The 19540-nt window shown below is 39.2% G+C and overlaps 2 protein-coding genes across 11 annotated transcripts in view; one reads left to right on the top strand and one right to left on the bottom strand.

Annotated features, from left to right (window-relative positions):
- The window catches only part of GART (phosphoribosylglycinamide formyltransferase, phosphoribosylglycinamide synthetase, phosphoribosylaminoimidazole synthetase), a 33338-nt gene extending 19524 nt beyond the window's left edge, over positions 1-13814 (bottom strand). The window contains exons 1-10 of one of the 3 annotated variants that reach the window (XM_080796122.1): positions 13688-13814; positions 10832-11017; positions 8282-8377; positions 7635-7809; positions 6430-6541; positions 5420-5488; positions 4778-4903; positions 2672-2759; positions 2144-2229; positions 1790-1958 (exon numbers count right to left, since the gene is read on the bottom strand). In XM_080796122.1, the coding sequence (XP_080652248.1) occupies positions 1790-1958; positions 2144-2229; positions 2672-2759; positions 4778-4903; positions 5420-5488; positions 6430-6541; positions 7635-7809; positions 8282-8377; positions 10832-10976 (1066 nt within the window). In that variant the 5' untranslated portion in view covers positions 10977-11017; positions 13688-13814. Of the gene's footprint in view, positions 1-1789; positions 1959-2143; positions 2230-2671; positions 2760-4777; positions 4904-5419; positions 5489-6429; positions 6542-7634; positions 7810-8281; positions 8378-10831; positions 11018-12033; positions 12193-13687 lie in introns of those variants that run through there. The other 2 variants (XM_080796124.1, XM_080796123.1) reach the window with 2 other exon arrangements.
- A 41-nt stretch (positions 13815-13855) lies between these two features.
- Positions 13856-19540, top strand: part of SON (SON DNA and RNA binding protein) — a 33564-nt gene continuing 27879 nt past the window's right edge. For all 8 annotated transcript variants that reach the window (XR_013966375.1, XR_013966376.1, XR_013966377.1 and 5 more), the window contains exons 1-2: positions 13856-14876; positions 17949-18115. Coding sequence is in view for 5 of the 8 variants with exons in the window: in XM_080796064.1 (XP_080652190.1) it covers positions 14800-14876; positions 17949-18115 (244 nt within the window). In the remaining 3 variants the exon portion in view is untranslated. The remainder of the gene's footprint in view (positions 14877-17948; positions 18116-19540) is intronic.

The raw sequence follows: 19540 nt of genomic DNA, 5'->3' as shown, positions 1-19540 counted from the left end.
TATGCTATATTCTTACAATTAGCTAAACTAGACAAAATGTTATTAACAAAGCTATAAAAAAAATACATTTATAGTACTGTACTCTACAAAAACCCTTGTATGTAAGTATACCCATGCAGTTCAAACCCATGTTGTTCAAGGGTCAGCTGTACCGCTATTCTCTCCTGACAGGACGTTAAGAACTAAAACTTAAAAGGGAAGAAAGAAAATAAAATCCCTAAACATCAATGAATAAAACCTATACTTAATCACCTTTTACTTATGAGTAAAGGAATTTCTTTTTATCACGGCTATACAAATAGAATAGAATAACTGTAATGCAAAACATATTCTTAATATTTTCCCTAGTATAACAATTATAAAATCTTAAAACAAATCTGATTTAAATTTGGTTTTAGGCCCAATTTAAAATCCCTAACTTAATTTTCTTTCAAATTATTCTTAAGCTCTCATGTATAATTTTACACTTAAAATATTATTAGACCTATTTTCTATATTCTCAAGTGACCAACAGGGCAATTTTATACAAAGACAATCTCTTAATTAAAACAAAACAAAACAACCCCACCCAACAACACTGCACTCATATATTGTTTATCTTTTTTGGTTATCACTTCTCTTTTAGCATCACAGTTGGTAATATGTTAATGAAGATATTCCCTAGATGTTTTTATAGCACAGGGGCACTAGTCATAGGTACCCATGTACCTACTAGTATTGGGAATACCTAATATCGCTGCCAAAGAAAGGACTATTACACTTGTCACCTCAATCTCTGGGAAATTTCACCAATATCAGTGATCTTGATTGATCTTGATCTCTTTTCTTTGTTCATTTAAAAGGCAATCAGAAAGTGCCTAGGTAGCTCAGTCAGTTGAGCATCCCACTCTTGATTTCTGCTAAAGTCATGGTCTCAGGGTCCGTGAAACTGAACCCTGCACCGGGCTCCATGATCAGTGCAGAGTTTGCTTGAGATTCTCTCCCTTTCCCTCCCCCTCTCCCTGCTCACTTCGCATATGAGTGTGTGTGTACACACGTACTCTCTCTCTCAAGTAAAGAAAAAAAATCTTATAAAAATAAAAGGCAATTGATTCCTGACTGCACAGGTACCATGACTGGGATTCACAGGGCAATGACTTTCTTGTCTGGGCAAAGCAGGAACTAGAGTGTTTGAACCAAAGACACCGTTAGGGTCTGAGGAAGGCCAAACGAGAGCCTGCCAGGGATCTTGGAGGTCTGCCTTTGGGCTTATGGCACTAGAACTTATTTGGCATTTTAAGACACTATTTTATTTACTATCATTTAATAAGAGATGCCTCACTTCCTATAAAGAGAAACAGAAGAGTTTTGAAACTGTTTTAATTCTGTCGTCCAAGTGACTATGGGGTACACTGCAAACAGGAGGTGGGGGTGTGGTGTCTAGTTACGATTATGCCTCTGAAGTTTATCTGACGTAGTTTCTACTAATGATGTGCTGATTCTCATGAGTTCCCTTTATTATTGGGGCCCTTGGAGGACAGGAGAGAAAGGCACACTGAGTGGTACTCTGGAAACTTGGCTAGGCCCATATAGGACTTCCTTGTGTAGGAAGGGACATGGATGGCTGTTTTTCAAATACTGTAATTTTGGATATTTGCATACCCTCATCCAACATGGTTAAAAAACTCCTGAAAGGTTTCTGATGGCCTTAGGCCCCTAAAAGGAGCAGAGCATAGCCTGGGAGGAAGGCCTACTGTCATGCTGGTCACTTGTCACTCTGTAATTCCACCTTTTGTTCTCGGATATTCACCTGTTATCTCCACACCCTTGGTGTAATCTCCCGGATAGCCTTTACTTGCCATCACGACAGTTACTGCAGTGCAGTTTTCAAACCAAACAGGCAGAGATGTACAGAGCAGGCCATCCAAGGTAGACTGAATCACTTCATAAAGATCACTCTTAAGAAGTGGGAGGATCACCTGGAAAAACATGATCAACATGGCAGCTGAGAAATTTTAGTTCTCTCTAGACGATGTATTCACTGAGGTACCAGCAGAACTTGCATATATTCCTTAAAGGTAATTATTTCAAGGCCGATAAATCCTGAGATTAAAAAACACACATCTACAAAATAACACTTGTATTATCTTTAACTATTACCCACTTGGCACTCTGGATCACCGAAACGGCAATTGAACTCCAGAACTTTTGGGCCATCCTTGGTCAACATTATACCAGCATAGAGAACACCTGCATGGGAAAGGGACAGAAACAAAAACAAAAACAAAACAAACTATAATGAACACATTGCGGCTGAAAATTAGAATTTAAGGTACTAATACTCGAGGTTCTGTACTAACTATGGCAAAAGTTACAACAGTGGTCAATTAAAAAGTGGTGAAAAAAGAGGGGGTGCCTGGGTGGCTCAGAGGGTTAAGCCTCTGCCTTCAGTTCAGGTCATGATCTCGGGGTCTTGGGATCGAGCCCCACATCGGGCTCTCTGCTCGGCAGGGAGCCTGCTTCCTCCTCTCTCTCTGCCTGTCTCTCTGCCTACTTGTGGTCTCTGTCTGTCAAATAAATAAATAAAATCTTTAAAAAAAAAAAAAAGTGGTGAAAAAAGAGAAACTGGGAGTTTTATCAAGGTGTTAAGTCACTCTAAGAATAACGTCCACCATGACATCAGTGTGCTCACCTGTGTATGGCATACCCTCTTGCTGCATGCCATCCACTGTCCTCTGAAGAATGGTATTTTTTATTTTCAGGAACAAATCCTTAGAAACCTGGGGAACATACAGGAACATTTAAATGTAACTGGGTATTTAAAAAAACAAAAACCAAAACCATCTTATAAGCAGTACTATATGGGACAATGAAAGGGGACAGTGAGAACTATTATTTTTTACTTCCTCAGATACGCTGAGCACTTTAAATTCATAAGCTTTTAAAACCCTCACATTGGGGCGCCTGGGTGGCTCGGTGGGTTAAAGCCTCTGCCTTCGGCTCAGGTCATGGTCTCGGGGTCCTGGGATCGAGCCCCGCGTCGGGCTCTCGGCTCAGCAGGGAGCCTGCTTCCCCCCCACTCTCTGCCTGCCTCTCTGCCTACTTGTGATCTCTCTTTCTCTGTGTCAAATAAATAAAAATAAAATCTTTAAAAAAAAAATAAAATAAAACCCTCACATTGATTCTATCAAGTAAGTAGTCAGTCTCATTGTTACAAAATAGGAAAGAAGACCTCTGAGAAAAATTATCATAAGCAGAAGCTAGATTATATATTTACTAATCAGTGTTCGCTGCCATTTCAGCACTAAATGTTAAATCACGTTTTCTACTGAATCTATAGATTCTCAAACATGTACACACTTAAAACTCACTAAAAATAGTTTTCTAAAACATAATAATAGGGCGCCTGGGTGGCTCAGTGGGTTAAAGCCTCTGCCTTCAGCTCAGGTCACGATCCCAGGGTCCTGGGATTGAGTCCCGCATCAGGCTCTCTGCTGGGCGAGGGGGGGGGGACGCGCGGGGAGCATGCTTCCTCCTCTCTCTCTGCCTGCTTCTCTGTCTACTTGGGATCTCTGTCTGTCAAATAAATAAAATAAAATCTTTAAAACAAACAAACAAACAAACATAATAATAATAAAAATGAAAAAAGTTCCTCTACCACCCCGAGACCCTTTTGTATCCTTCTGGTATATTCTATGCCTATTTCATAAGCCGATAAAGAATCTGAGTTTATGGGAAGCCTGGGTGGCTCAGTCAGTTAAGCGGCTGCCTTCGATTCGGGTCATGATCCCAGTGTCCTGGGATCGAGTCCCACATCAGGATCCTTGCTCGGCAGGGAGTCTGCTTCTCCCTCTGCCTCTGCCTGCCACTCTGCCTGCACTCTCTCTCTCTCTGACAAATAAATAAAAACAATAAAATCTTTAAAAGAACAAACAAACAAGAATCTGAGTTTATAAATTTAATTGTAAAAATTAGACTTAGAAATAATTCTTTTTTGAAAAATATCTTATTTTTCAAAGATTTCATTTTTAAGTAATCTCTATACCCAACGTGGGGCTTGAACTCAAAACCCCAAGACCAAGAGTCACATTCCCCACTGACTAAGCCAGTCAGGTACCCCCAGAGATGGTTCTTAAACTAAAATCACATTTCCCAAATAGCAATTTTAATACTTATAGCTTAAAGTAAATCCTGTTTTTAATCTTTTTAATTAAGAAAAATGTGTACAAGGCACTATATTATCAGCATAAATAACCACTGACTATCCTCAGTGAAAAGAATGGGTGAGTTTCTGAAGTACTAGTTCTACTTTTAAGACACCCAATGCAGATTTCTTATAAAAACTGTCCAGAAATTGTTTGGAAACATACTTTATGTACCCACCATGAATTACAGAGACCATAAAAACAAATCAGAGTCTGACTTGGTTCTCAATTCATCTGTTTTACACTCACACGCGCGCACACACACATTTATTGAGCACTTATGTGCTGGGCCTTGGATATCTAAAGGTGAATAAAAAATAATTTTAGACTTTAATTGGCTCTCATGGCTTAAATATAGCATGTAGAGAGCAGGAACTAAAAGGATCTATTCAACCCATACACAACTTAATTCTTCAGATTTTAGAAAAGGTTTGTTTTAGAATGACACTAGAAGAGATAGTTTTCATTTAACAGGACATCCACATTGCTGATTAGTAATATTAAATATAGAAAACAGAAAAAAATGATCCAAGAGCTCTTTGAGATGACTTAAACAATGACTACTGAACTTCAGCTGCACCTCTGGGAAGTACCTGAGGTGCTGGACAATAGGCTCCCATCCCCCCGGTGTTGGGGCCGTGATCTCCCTCCAGCAATCGCTTATGGTCTTGTGCTGGGGGCATGGGGGCCACGGTCCTTCCATCAGTGAAGCACAGACACTGTAGAGAAAACAAGACAGTCCACTTATTAAATGGCAAAAAGTAAAAAAAAAAAAAAAAAAAAAAAAAATTAATGAGTGGAACCGTATGAACCTTAACTCTTCCCGGGGGAAAAAAAAATTTCTTAAAGGAAGCTGAAACATAAATAAGCCTAAGCTATCTACAGCAAGAATCAAAACATCTTGTATACTCAATTTCTGAAGGATCTATAATTTTTGAGCCAGTTAGGAAAAAAGGTCAAGCTACTCTCAAAGTGAAGTATTTCAACCTTACACCCCTTAAATTATATGGGATAAAAATCCAAGTCCTCTACTGATATACAGGGCATGATTAAAAGAGGATACATTTTTTTTTCACTTGCATCCAAAATATTAAACATACACAAATTCCTTTGTAAGTGCTGGGTTTATGCCTTCAGATGAAGCAACCAAAATAAATCATGTCTTTCTGGGGCTCACAAAGCAGGTAATACAGCTTTTCCTACTGTAGAAAAGCCAAAAAGGTGGATATACATACAGACACCTCTTCTCCTTCAAGAAGTTCTTCAATGACAATTGTTTCTCCAGCTGCTCCATAAGCTTTATCCTTGTACAAAAAGAAAGAAAGAAAGAAAAAGGCTCTTAATATTTACTCAATGAGCTGTTGTCATTTTTCACCATTTGTATTATGAACCAATTCACTAGTAATTTCCTTTTCCTTTTCTGAGAGCCTCAAAGGAACATATGAATGTCCCCCCCCACCCCCGCCCAGTTTATTTATTTGTGGCGCCTGGCTGGCTCAGTTGGGAAGAACATATGACTCTTGATCTTGGGGTCATGAGTCTGAGCCCCACAGGTGTAGAGATTACTTAAATAAATAAACTTTATTTAATTATTTAAAAGTTTATTTATTCACTTAGTAATCTCTAGCCAGGCGCCCCATATGAATGTTTCCTATTTTGACATGTGGCAATAATGCAGAGCCAGCACTGGTACAGATGAACAAATCATTAACACTGTTCTGGGGATCTGGCTTTCCAGTTTCCAATCATGTAACAGAAAAAGATATATTCTTCCTTACCACTTAATTCTTATGTCTGATTATAATTATGATTTGCTTGTCTGCTAACCTTATACTAGAGCATGCCTTTGAAAACAGACTTCTAATAAGGGAGAACAATAACCAAGAGGGATAGTAAAAGAAAAGTGTATTAATTCATTGCTTCGCTTCTTAGATTTGGGACACCAAGGACAAATACTTTTTGCTTCCATGGTTGGTTGAGAATTTGAATGTTCTGTAGTCTGAGGATTTTCTACCTTTCTGCAGCATACAACAAAGCATGGTAGTACTTACTTCCAAAGAACAGATGGTGATTTAGCCGTCAGTATAGATCTGTAAAAACCCTTTTACAGAGATGGATTATAATAGGTGGTATTATAAAAAACTTACCTGTATGTTTGCTAGATAGGTTCTTCTTACCTTAAGCAACATTTCATAAACTTAAGGAGTACCCATCATAGTGTGACTTTTCCAGAGGAACAACCTACCTGCATGATCTCCTGCACAGCCCTGCAGGCCTCTTCTGTGCTCTTGGCAACAATCACTCCTTTTCCAGCCGCGAGACCACTGGCCTTCACAACCAAAGCAGGGAAGTCTGCACTGTGAAGACAGAGTAATCTTCAACATCCAACGAATCCTTAAATTCAAAAGCCTCAAGTGCTGAAATGTAATGATGTGCTATAGCAACCACCAAAAAGCAGAAAAAAAAATTACTTATACCAACACCATTTTGATACACTTCCCCCCCACTGGGATTTTTTCCCTACGTATTCTTTTATAGTTGTGATCATATGGTACATACAATTTTGCTTTTTTCACTTATCATGAGATCATACAGGCAACATCTTTGGAAGACAAAAGCAGTTGTATAGTGTAAGCATGGAAGGATCCTTAAGAACAAAGCAGTGAATTATACTCTCATTCCAATAGAAGATGTGACTGTATAAGACCATCATAAGCATGAAAATACAAGTCATTTTTGAAAGTACACAGAAGAAACTGTTCTTGGTAATTTCTTCTGTTGGGTAGGACTGGAGATCTAGAAAGAAACTTACCCAAAGTAAGTAACAAAATTGTTACTTACCCAAGGCATCTGGCTACAAGGAAATAATAACATTCATTGTCTAAGAAACCCTGTAGGATGAAGAATGAATAAAGAATGAAATTGACTCAACTAAAAGGAAAACATAACAGATAAAAGGGAGAAGTGTCAACAAAAAAAGGGCAAAAGCATGTGTCTACCATCATTCATTGTTTCACATTTTAGATACAACAGAGAACAAGAATGTCTGGTCTTAAGATTTAGATCTAAGTGGCAATGGCAGAAAGCCAAGTGATGATTCTTCAATCCAGTTAATTATTTATGAAAGAATCAATATCCTTCATGCTGTAAGATGCCACTGTGTTTCTTAGTTTGACCATGAAGGAGTGCAGGACTGCTAAACCAAATGTATCTTTTCCCCTAGAAACTCCTCAGTAATGTTAAAAATATTCTTCTTTCTGCAAGGCCACAAGATTATACAAGTACACATGCACAGGGTCCCATTTTACTTTGATGTTGGAGAAAGGCAACCTATACGGCATGAGTTTTTCTGCCATGATTATCATACTATAAACCTGTGACACAAAAGTGACCTGTGTATTTAAATACTCTAACAAAACAACGGCCCCTCACAGGCAGTCTTCTCGCTACCTCATTATAAAGCTGCAGGCTTCTTCAGGTTTGGTGAAAGCTCTCCACCGTGCAGTTGGGATTCCATGTCGGTCCATAAACTCTTTGGCGAATCTCTTGCTGGACTCTAACTGAGCTGCTTCTGCAGTGGGACCAAAGCATTGGACTCCTGCAGATGTCAGGTTCCCAACAATTCCTATGGACAGAAATGCGCAGCTTTAGGTGAACCAAGGTCTCTGCAGAGCCTTCTGACTCTGAAGAATCAGGATTAGACTAAATCTACATTGACATAAGGCAGATGAGTAGTGGCAGAGAGTAAGTTTCTCACGCTGCCTACTGCATATGAACAAAAACGTTACTAACATGTGATTCAAACACAGCAAAAGTTATATGTTAGAGTCAAACATATGATTATTAAATGGATACCAGAACAAGGCAGAATATAAACATTTAAAATATTTTCCACAGTTGCAAATTTGCTCTTTCATTCATCACATTATTGATATGTCACGGAAAAAATGGAGACTCCACAAATTTCAAGGTGAAAGCTCTTTTTCCAATGCTGTATGAGAGCAGAAATCCTCATCCCCAGATTGAATTGGCTTAGATGATCTCTAAGCTCCTGTTGGCTTGCATATACTGTAACAATAAACAGAAACGAACTTTACCAGCAGCCAGAGGTGCCTCTGGTCCAACAACTACGAATTCAATTTTCTCATCTTTGCAGAACTGAGCAAGGGCAGTGTGGTCATTGATCGAGATGGCTGTGGATAGAAAAAACACACCCCACCTCACTTGATACAAACATTCTTTAAATTAACAGTCATGCTGAAACATAAGTACTATACTTTGAAAGGCTTATTAACTATTGCTTTTCTTTCATGAGTACACATGATAGTTGTACCATGGGAAATTCAGAGCCTACTGCATTAGGCTAACCAATGAGGCTCAGTCCTTGATTACTATAGCTAGTTAGATGAAAATACCAGGAAGCTTCCCAAAGAGGTATTAAAGTACTTCCTTGACCATGGTATTCATGTCACATTGATTATAAACAAAAAAATGTCCCACAGAATATACTCAGAAACTGCCTTTTAATGTCATTTATTCAAGATTTACTGAGAACCACCATGTCCTAGATACTGAGCTAGTCACTCAGTTAAGATGTTAACACAGAGTCCCTATGCTTAGGATGCTTATATGGGAATGTTTGGTAATAAATATGCAAGCAAAAACAACAACAAAAACCAACAAAAAAACCCCAAACCAAGTGTGAACAAATTAGGCAAATCTGATAATATCAGGTGAACTGAGATACTGTATCTGGTTGAGCTAGAAGGGTCTTTCTGCAAAGATGGGTAAGCTAAGAACTGAATGACAATTTTATTTACTTTTTTTTAAAGGTTTTATTTATTTATTTGACAGAGAGATAAAGAGAGAGCACAAGTAAGCAGAGCGGCAGGCAAAGGGAAAGAGAGAAGCAGGCTCTCTGCTGAGCAGGGAGCCCAACGCAGGGCTGGATCCCAGGACCTTGGAATCATGACCCAAGCCAAAGGCAGCTGCTTAACCAACTGAGCCACACAGGCACCCCTATTTACTTATTTTTAGACACTTATTTCAGAGTGTGTGGGAGAGCACAGTGGGGTGGGGGCACGCAGAGGGCAGAGGGAGAGGAGAAGTCAACTACCTTTGGGCTTGATCTCATGACCAAGATCATGATCTGGGTGGAAACCAAGAATTTGACGGTCACCCAGGTGCCCCCTGAATGAAGTAACCTAGCTTACTTTGACTGACAAGCCAGGAAAATTTTCTCGATGGAATTCAAAGTAACTAGCAGCAGGATCAACCATATACTGTGTTGGTTCTACAGGTACCTCCCTGCTTCACTGTATCTGCACCACCATTCTGAAGTTGGCTGAAGTTGTAAACTACTCTATGACATTTGTGATGTGTTGGGGAAAGTGCAGAAATGGTAGAGTTCTCAAGCTACAGGAGTTGCTTGAGTAGGCTAAGGATGGAGTACCATGAACTCTGGGTTAGTACCTGCAAACACAACTGGGCTGAGCAAAGCCAACAACCTCTGTACAGCAGAGACTGGCAAGAGAGAAAGGACACACCTAACCTGTTGCTCCAAGTGGTAGCAGGCTCATGGCAATCTTGGGAGATTTTCACGGGCTGGCCTACATAACATCAACTATATCTAGATAGGACGTATCGATTCTTGAGTAAACACATATAATACCTCACCTACAAAGCTAAAATCTCAGGGAAGCAGATACTTTCTTATTTATCTTTTTCTTTATTATTTTTGGTATTATGCATGCAGTTATTTTCTCCCAACTTGTGACTTGTTGGATCTATGTTTTCTGCACAAATATTAGGTGCCATATAGGGTAATAGGCATGGTGTACACAATGCAAAAACAAGACAGAAGCGTTCCTTGCTTACATTCTAGAGCTTATGTTCTAGCGAGGAAATGAAGAGAGGAGATAGACAATAGAAAAGTAAAGTAAATACATATAATGGTTCATGACTGGAAACAAATGAATTGGGGGGCATGCTTTGCTTAAAAACTTTAGGAAAGACCTCTTTGAGGAGATAACTGATAAACTAAGACCTGAATGATGAGGAGCCAGTCATGTTACGGGTGGAAACAAACAAATACCAAATTCAAGGCAGCTCTGTTTGGGAAACTGATGGGACTGCATGGACAGAACACAGTGAAAAGAAAACAGACGATATAAAATATCAGGCTGGAAAGTCAGGCAGAAGCCAGATCGTAAAGGGCTTTGGAAGGAATGTTAAGGAGTTTGAGTTTTATTCTAAGTACTACAGGAAGCCACTGAAGAATTTAATGTAGCTTAAGAACTGATCATTTTTTCACTTTTACCAGTGAAAGAGATAAAAACTGAGGTCTATTAAGGACTCAGAATTGCCAAAACTTAACATTTAATAGCACTGCTCAACTTTTCATTTCTAAATATACATATTATGCCTTTAACCTGAGACTTGTGACTTTTTCAATGGGTATATTTTGTAAGGTTTAAACTAATTTAAGATAAAGAAATGCCACACTCTGAACAACAAGATACCTAAAATTTACAACATAAGGCAAGTATTCAAATTACCACATAAATTTTAAAGTCAAGAAAAACATTCAGATCTGTATTGCTATTGACTATTATTAACTACTACTCCCCACACTGAAAGGTGATTACCAGTATTTGAAATCTTTTCCAAGGAGGAAGTGCCTGCATTTCCTGGGGCAACCAACACATGTTTGACATGATTAGACTGTGCAAGTTTCCAGGCCAGTGTGTGTTCCCTTCCACCACTGCCAATTACAAGTACTCGGGCTGCCATTGCTCTCTCTGCAAAGCAGGAATTCAAAAGGAAAATAAAAGCTGTAGAAAGAAAACCAGAGTTGTTATTTTAGAATGCACATACATTAGAAATTGTGATTTCTAAATATTTAATTATTCCAAAGATTCATTTGTGAAAAATTAGGACTCATAATTTGAGATGACTGTACTTCACAAAGATTAGGGAGGTCTGTATGTATGTAATCTCTACACAATGGGGGTCCTGAACTCATAACCCTGAGATCAAGAGTTGCATGTTCCACCACCCGAAGTGAGGTATTTTAAAAATGAGGAAGCCTAAAAGCCTAGAGCTAGGTTAAGCCAGGTTAAGGAATGAAATGGTGACTTAGCTTGTAACCTGGTTAAAAAAAACACAAAAAACAAAAACCTATGAATAATCATTCTTTACGCTTCACTTTTCCACCTTTATAAATTTATAATCATCAAGCCTCCGTTAAACATGAATCCTAACACTGCAAATTTAGACCCCAAATTTCAAGTACCTGCTTTTAAGCCTTGTGATACTACAAATAATAGACTTCAAAGTTGTAAGTTGAAAGAAATAAATTTAAGACTGGGACCTGTAAAGGACCAGATAGTAAATATTTTCACCTTTGAGAGTCATACAATCTCTATAGTAACAAGTCAACTCTGCTGCTGTGGCACAAAAGCAGCAATAGACAATACAGAAATGGACTAAAAATGCAAGATCCAGTAAAACCTTACATAACTAGGCAATGGGAGGTAGGTCACAGCTCTAAGCGATAAGAAGCTACCAGAAGCTTGTAAAGAATAAGCATGAGGGTGTTTCAAGAAAACTTTATTTATGGACACTGTAATTTGAGTATCTTACAATCTTCACATATCATAAAAATATCACTCTTCCTTTTTTCCAACCATTTAACAATGTAAAAATTATTTGGTGAAATGTACAAAAATAGGTGGCAGGAAGGATCTGGCACAACGGCCATAGTTTGCTGACTCTTGATTTAAGAATTCAGTGTAATATGTTAGGAAGTTGGAAGAGAAGGCAAAATCAAACTTGGAACAGATCTTACTTTGGCTCTGGCACTTGATTCTTAGCAGGATGGATGCAACACTTAACTCAAGTGAGCAGTATGACCTTGGCTAAGCTCTTCCGATCTCTAATTCAATTTCTTTACATCTTAAAAGATGGAAATAGGAGATCTTGCCTTAAGAGGCTACATAAGGGTTTACTGAAACGACATTTTTTCGGAAACGACATTTATAAACAGCTAATACAATTTCTGACACTCAGCAGTAGTAAATGTTTTTATATTTTATCTTTTACTTTTTAAAAAAAAATTTTATTTATTTATTTGACAGACATAGATCACAAGTAGGCAGAGAGGCAGGCAGAGAGAGAGAGAGAGAGAGAAAGCAGGCTCCCTGCTGAGCAGAGAGCCTGATGTGGAACTCGATCCCAGGACCCTGAGATCATGACCTGAGCTGAAGGCAGGGGCTTAACCCACTGAGCCACCCAGCTGCCCCTATCTTTTACTTTTATATAAATTCATACATTAGGGACAGGAAGAAGTACTAACTGGAAAAGAAAAGCCAAAGGAATACCCTGTCACACTAATTTACTAATCTCTAGAAGGCATTTCATCATGTAAAAGGCAAACTGAAAATAGAAAATCAATCAGTTAACTTTTTGTGTGATGCCAGGATTATACTTAAATCTAAGCTGAAAATACAAAAAACTTACAATTTTTGAGCACTTACTTTGTGCCAGATGCTATTCTAAATACTCTTCACAAATTACTTATCTAAGAATTTTGTGAGGTAGGTACTATCACCACCTCATTTTACAGAGCAGAAACTAAGGTCCAATCATGTTAAATAACTCGCTGTAGATCACATAGCTAAGAGGAAGTAAAGCCTGGATTCCCGTTGTGTGCAATTGTGATTCAGATACTCTTTTAACAATTGAGATTATGATCAACTGAGATTATGATCACTGAAAACTTGGAAGAAAAAAAAATTTTGCTAAACCATTGTCTCAGAGAGGCGAAAGCTATTTTAGCAGAAAAGACTTGCCACGTGTATTGAAATATCTGAAATAAACAGACTTTTTCTGAAATCTAGACAAAAAATACACATAGTTTGAATAGGAGAAGCACTAAAGGGAAATTGTCCTAGTTCCTACAGCGGATCACAGAAATAGCGTTAGCCCTCAGCCTGAAGGAGTCCACACGAGGGGTGGTGGTTGGGAGGCCTGGCCTCCAAAGCGCTGTGGTTCGGTGTGAGACTGCCCCTTCCTTACTAGTTGGGATTCGATGAAGAACTTAACCTTCGTGGGCCTCAGTCAACTAAATGGGTAACTTAAAACGAGAATTAGAGCCAGGCAGAGCCTCTGCGAAGGGCTTGGTGAATAACACAGGTGAGTAACACAAAGCAGAAACCAATGACAAAAGTGGACTAAGTCTGCTACAGACTAAGTGCATAAACAGAAAATATGCAATTCAGGCTTATGACCTAAAAAAGGCATAAAGGTACCAGGCCCGACATCTTACAAGGCAGGGAAAGTGGAAGATCCAACGTAAACCTCAGTTAAAAGAAGTGAAAAGCACATGGCCAACCCCCACCCACGGCGTCTGAAAACAAGACCAGAATTCCGACAGCCAAACCAGTTTCTACAGTTTCATCCCACTCCTGACACTAAACCCCCAAATCAAAGCATAAACGTACTTTACTTAAAATCGGAGGGGGCTTCTGCACCTCCACAGGGCGGTCCGACCGCTCGCGCTCGCACGCTGGTCGGCGCGCTCACAGCCCGGGCTCCCGTCGCGCGCCGGAAGTCGGCCCCGCGCAATCCGGCGCGCGCCTCTCCCCGCCCGCCCCGCCCCGCCGCCGGCTGCACCACCCCATTGGTCAGCGCGCGGCCGGTGGTGGCCGCAGCGAGGTAATCGAGTGTGATTGCATTTGGCTCTTGTGCGCGGCCTCCGCGTACTCCACAGTAAAGCTACCAGGACCTTGCGCGTTTATCGCTGTAGTATTAGGCGCCACGTAATGTCTCTCCTCCTCCTCCGGAGCCTTCAGAGCTCTGTGGAAGAGGAACTCCGAAGTGCTAAACCCACGATTAGCTAATTGTGTGCTGGTAACGAGTCAGAGCTGACCAGCTACTGCGGAGAGTCTCCTGACCCGCTTGGTATCCCGACGAGACTAGAAATGCACCAGGCTTTGAACGGCAGGCCGCTTAAGACCTCTGGCCTAGTCCTTAAAAAAAAGGGTGGGGGGATGCAATTATGAGATGCCATGGGGAAAAAAAAATGGGGGTAAAAACGTGTTCTTTTTCGCACCACAGCGAGGGCGGGCGTTGATTAATGCTTTTCCGGATGCACCTCCCTGCCAAAACAACTTGGCGCCACCCAGAAACGGCGGAGGCCCCGTATCAAGCCACGTAGCCTTTCTTTCTTCCTTTTCTCATGCTCTATAGTCTTGAGCATTTAGTAAGCCTCTTAAGGCTCCCAAAACACTGTTGAGAGACCGACAACTTAAGCTGACACAGTCGCCTCAAGAGAGACTTCTCCTGTAATGGCGCCTGCGTCAGTCACTAACATGGCGGACATAGTCGTGCGCGGCGCAAACGTCAGCACCTCTACCCTAGCCGCTCAGAAACAGCGGAGGAGAACTGGGCCGTGCTCACTGATTGGCCAGGCCGTGGAGCGTGCCAGTCTGGACGCTCCCACAGAAGCCAATCAGGACGCCGAGAGACGGAATTGGCCGCTGCGCCTCCTCCCGAGGCATGCTGGGAGCCTGGAGGACTAGCGAGGAGGAGTTGAGAGAACGGAGCGGACGCCATGGCGACCAACATCGAGCAGATTTTTAGGTCTTTCGTGGTCAGTAAATTCCGGGAAATTCAACAGGAGCTTTCCAGGTAAACGCTTCCCAGACTTTTCTGCTCCCAAGGGACCGCTAGGGCCCCGTGTAGCTTTCCACGGCACCTTTCTTCAGAGACGCCGTCGTTCCTCGCCTCAGGCCCCGCTACAGCCCCGCCTGGGCCTGGGATCCATTTTCCGGGCCCTCCCCCCCCCATCCGCTCCCTCCCTTTCCAGCGAGGAACTTCGCCTTTTCTGAGGTAACCCCAGACTCCCTCTAATAGAACCGAGTTAAGATGCTTACTTTTCTTTCCCGTTTGGTAATCTCTTTCCTTTAAGCTACTTGTAGGCCTGGTTGTCCACCAGGGACGGGCCTAGTTCCTTCCTCAGCTCCGCCGCCGCCGCCGCGTTTCCCCTCCCCCTCTCCGCCTCCGCGGATTTCGCCGGCCGGTGCCTATGACCGGAAAGGGTCTCTAACGGCCGTTTCTTGAGTAATCTTAAATCCGCTTTATTATTGCACGCTTCAGATCTTTTGGGGGTCGGGATCCTTTAATTAGATTATTCGGGCCCTGGTGTCCAGTGGCTTCTACCAGGCAGCATTCTAATGGATTAGAAATTGAAGTTAAGGCAGCTAACAAATTAATGTTAGGTACTTTGACGAAATGTTCGAGGTGAGGATGGAAGGGGACTTTGAATTAGTATTAATTTCTCAATTTGGCAAGTGGATAGTAGGCTTTGTGTTTAGGTCTTTTTTTTTTTTTTTTTTTTTTGGTCTGCTCCCGCCCCAATTGACATGTATAACCAACACGCTACTTTTGCCATTGCTCTTAGACTTTGCGTAGTTTACCTTTGGTTCCACAAAATTTGAACAGGAAGAGATTTCCAAAGAAATCGCTGTTTATTGAGAAAGGAAAATGGTGTTGGTCATGTTGTGTTCGTGGTTGTCTTGGAGTATTTTTGCTTTATAGAACCTAAATATTTGTTCCGGGTTCAGATGTTTTTGCTAGTTATATTTTAAAAAGGTGAGAGGAAGAGCGATACGTGAATTTGAAAACGCAATTGTAAACGAAGCGCTGAAATTAACATAGCTTTATTGGGGCAATGGTATGTAGTACAGCTAAAATCGCTATTTTTGCAGGGTGTATTGTTTAAGTAGGAAATCATACTCATTTCATTGCTGTTTAAAATTTTGTTATATATATTAGTGATTTTTAGATGATGAGAGAAGTCTGGAGGTAAAGGGAGTATGATTTTCCTGAAAACTTTAATAGTTTCAAGCGATGATTGTGTTTGCTTGCTGTAATGTCTTTATATGTCTTTTAAAAATCTGTTTTTGTATTTGTAAAACAAGTGTTTTATTGTAAAAATCTTAGAATAAACGAGACACATAATAATGTTCTTTATGTTCTTTCATTTTTTTCCTTGTATGTACAGATGCACATACTTTGTGAAGTGTGATCTTGTTATGTGTTGGGTTTTTTTTCACCCAATCATGAACAAGTTTGTCTTTTTCACGTTCTCGGTTGTCTCGGGACCTTTTTTATGGCTTCATAGAATTCAGTTGTAGGAATGTATTGTTGGATATTTAGTTGGTTTGAAATTTTTTTCTCTTTTCAGTAACTGAGATAAATATCTGATAGGTTTAAGATGATTATTTTCTTACAGACTTTAAAGTTGTAATTTTCTTGAGTATTAAATCCATGCTCTACTAGTGTATGTGTAAGTGCTTAGGAAAAGTGTAAAAGAGCTCCAGAAACTAGATAAATTTAGAGGAATATTTAGTTTGTCAAATAATATGTAATACATTATCAATCTAAAAACAAAATTTGGCTTGTCATTTTAGTGAGCTATATTTGCCATATTGTCCCATCTGTTTTAACATGTATCAATTTGGGTAAGGAGGCTGACATTTAAGTAGTAAAGAGCTATCTATTTGTCTGTCTGTGGTGGTGAAGAGTAGGAACTCTGGTTTTGAATGCCAGCTTCACCTCATAATAGTTGTGTGAACTTCAGTTAGGTTCTTCTCTGTGTGTCATTTTCCTCATTTGTAAAATCAGAATGTTAGTGCTAATCACAGAGTTGTATTAGGATTAAATGAGTTAAGAAATGTAGACCCGTGGCTAATTAATAGTAAATGTTTGTTATTATTATGTGAGTCATGTTAGAAAACCAAGTGTTCTCAAATAACAGTTAACTACTGAAATTTTTTTTTGATTTTTGACCATTCAGACTTTTATCACGTAGTGGAGCATAATTGTTTGATCTCTTAGCTAATTTTAATTAAATTGAATGTGTTGAAATTATTTTTCAAAAACAATTTTACTTAGACAAAAAATAGTAAAAATGACTAGGTAAATGACATGCTTCTCATTTCAAGATTTTTCTAGCCCTGAATTGAAAATGCATATTAATTTACTATATTAATTTATTGTTACCATAAATAAAATGTCACTTGTTTCCCATGAGTTTTTTTGAATACCAGAAAAATACCAGGATTCTTGATCAGTGGGTAAAAATTGTATGAATGTATTTTTCTTTTTAAACTTTATATGGTATTTCAGTAATTTTGATCAGTCTAAAATTGATCAGAGGCTACAATTTACCCTTTTTTACTCAATGTGTTTGTGGTAACTGTTCCTTGATACTGTTTATGGTGATTGTTTTCCATGCACAGATGTGGTTTTATTGTGGTTGTACCTTTTATCATAATGTTAGAATGGTGTATCGTATCATGTGTATTAGGTGGTATATTTTTCTTTGGATTTGTGATTGTGATCTTCATAGTTTTTCTCCCCTGAGATAAATATGCAAGCAACCCAAATCTAAATCAGTTTAGATTTCTGGGACTATTTTACTATTTTTTTAAAGGTTTAAAGGTTTAGAAAGCTGTTTTAGTTTTTTTTTCCTTAACTTCAATAGTTCTGAAAATTAAGTATGTAAAAATGAAAATGTACCTACTTTAAGTAGATAGGGTGAAGGAAGGGTGGTTGGTGGGGAGTGTCATCTGAAAGAAATACAAAAATGGTGAAATGTATGAACAATGTCAGATTATTTTAATGAGCTGAGTTATAAATATTCATTGTATGGTGTGGTAAAAGTAATAATGAATTTTGATAACTTTTCTTGTCAAGTGGAAGGAGTGAAGGCCAGCTCAATGGTGAAACAAATACACCTAATGAAGGAAACCAGGCAGGTGATGCAGCTGCCTCTGCCAGGAGCCTCCCAAATGAAGAAATAGTTCAGAAGATAGAGGAAGTACTTTCTGGGGTCTTAGATACAGAACTACGATATAAGCCAGGTAAGCTGGAGATAATCAGCTGTCTCAAAAACTTAAAGATTTTTAAGTAGTTAATATCAATTTTTTACTGCAGGGTATTTAAAAATCTTCACTAGTTCTAAAACTTCAGTAAGTTTGAGTTTATTTATTGAAGACTTTATCGTCTTATCGGAAAATACAGTTGTACTGAAACGTGAGCATTGATACTTGATTGCTTTGTTGGTGGAATATAACTTTATTTGATTCAGTTTTGTAGTGACTCCCTACCAGGATTTTGAATGTGGGTTTTCATAGAACAATGGTGTAAATGTCCATTTTGGGGAAGGTACAGGAGCTGGACCAAATTTGTGATAATTTTAAAACCCTGGGAGGTTTTATTTTTAAAGCCCAAGCTCAGAGATGGCCTTGTTTTTGCATCTGTTCCTCTTAAAAGTGCAGTGAATGGAGAGGAATCGTTGCTTTGGTATTTAGTGTTCCGGGAATTATTTAAATAATTGATGCTTAGAAATAAAAGATCTATGATCACCCGTAAAAATAACTATCTTCTGGGGGTGCCTGGGTGGCTCAGTTGTTAAGCGTCTGCCTTTGGCTCAGGTCATGATTCCAGGGTTCTGGGATCGAGCCCTACATTGGGCTCCCTGCTCAGTGGGAAGCCTGCTTCTCCCTCTCCCACTTGCCCCGCTCTGTTTCCTTTCTCACTGTGTGTCTCTCTGTCAAAAAAATAAAATCTTAAAAAAACAAACAAACAATCTGTCTTCCGTTTTGGAAATGGGGTGGTTATGGGTTTTTATTTTTTATTTTTATTATTTTTGATCTAGGATATGGTAACAAAAAAAAGCATAGATTGCAGCTCTACTTAGATTTATGACTGTTTTAACTTTTTCTTTAAGTGTAACTTAGCTGACTAGCATTAGGTGGATAATAAGAAATAGAAAATAGTTTTGCTTTGGAATGGATCTTGTCATGTATTCATTTTTTTTCATAGTTTTAGCCTGTGTTTCTGATCAGCTTTTCTGGGATCAGTAAAATTTATCTAATTTGATACTGGCATTAGAGTAAATTAGTCTAGTTGTAAAGTAGAAAAGCTATTTTTTCTTTCAGATATGCAGTGTTCTTAGGTTAAATGTAAAGGAGTATAAGAATTTCTTTCCTGCACTTTTTTTTTTAAGTGAAGACGTTAAGATTATTTTAGTAATTTTAGAAGAGTGTTGAAGGAAAAGCTATTTTTATTTAGAATGTAACATGGGTGCGATGAGATAAAATTCAAGTTTCGTGTTGATGCTTTACATTAGTTGTTCAGCCCTTTGTGTGTAGGTAAAAGCAATTACCAGCATTTGCTGAGGGCTTACTATGTGCCAGGGATTGTTCTGTGTACTTTGTATGTTTTAACTCACTTTGCCCACTAACTCTAGGAGACAATAGTGTCCGTAATTTCACCAAGTTCAT

The sequence above is a fragment of the Martes martes genome, assembly GCF_963455335.1.
Source record: "Martes martes genome assembly, chromosome: 1".
Lineage (NCBI taxonomy): Eukaryota > Metazoa > Chordata > Mammalia > Carnivora > Mustelidae > Martes > Martes martes.
The sequence above is the reverse complement of the archived record's forward strand: the minus strand, read 5'-3'. Positions and strand labels throughout refer to the sequence as shown.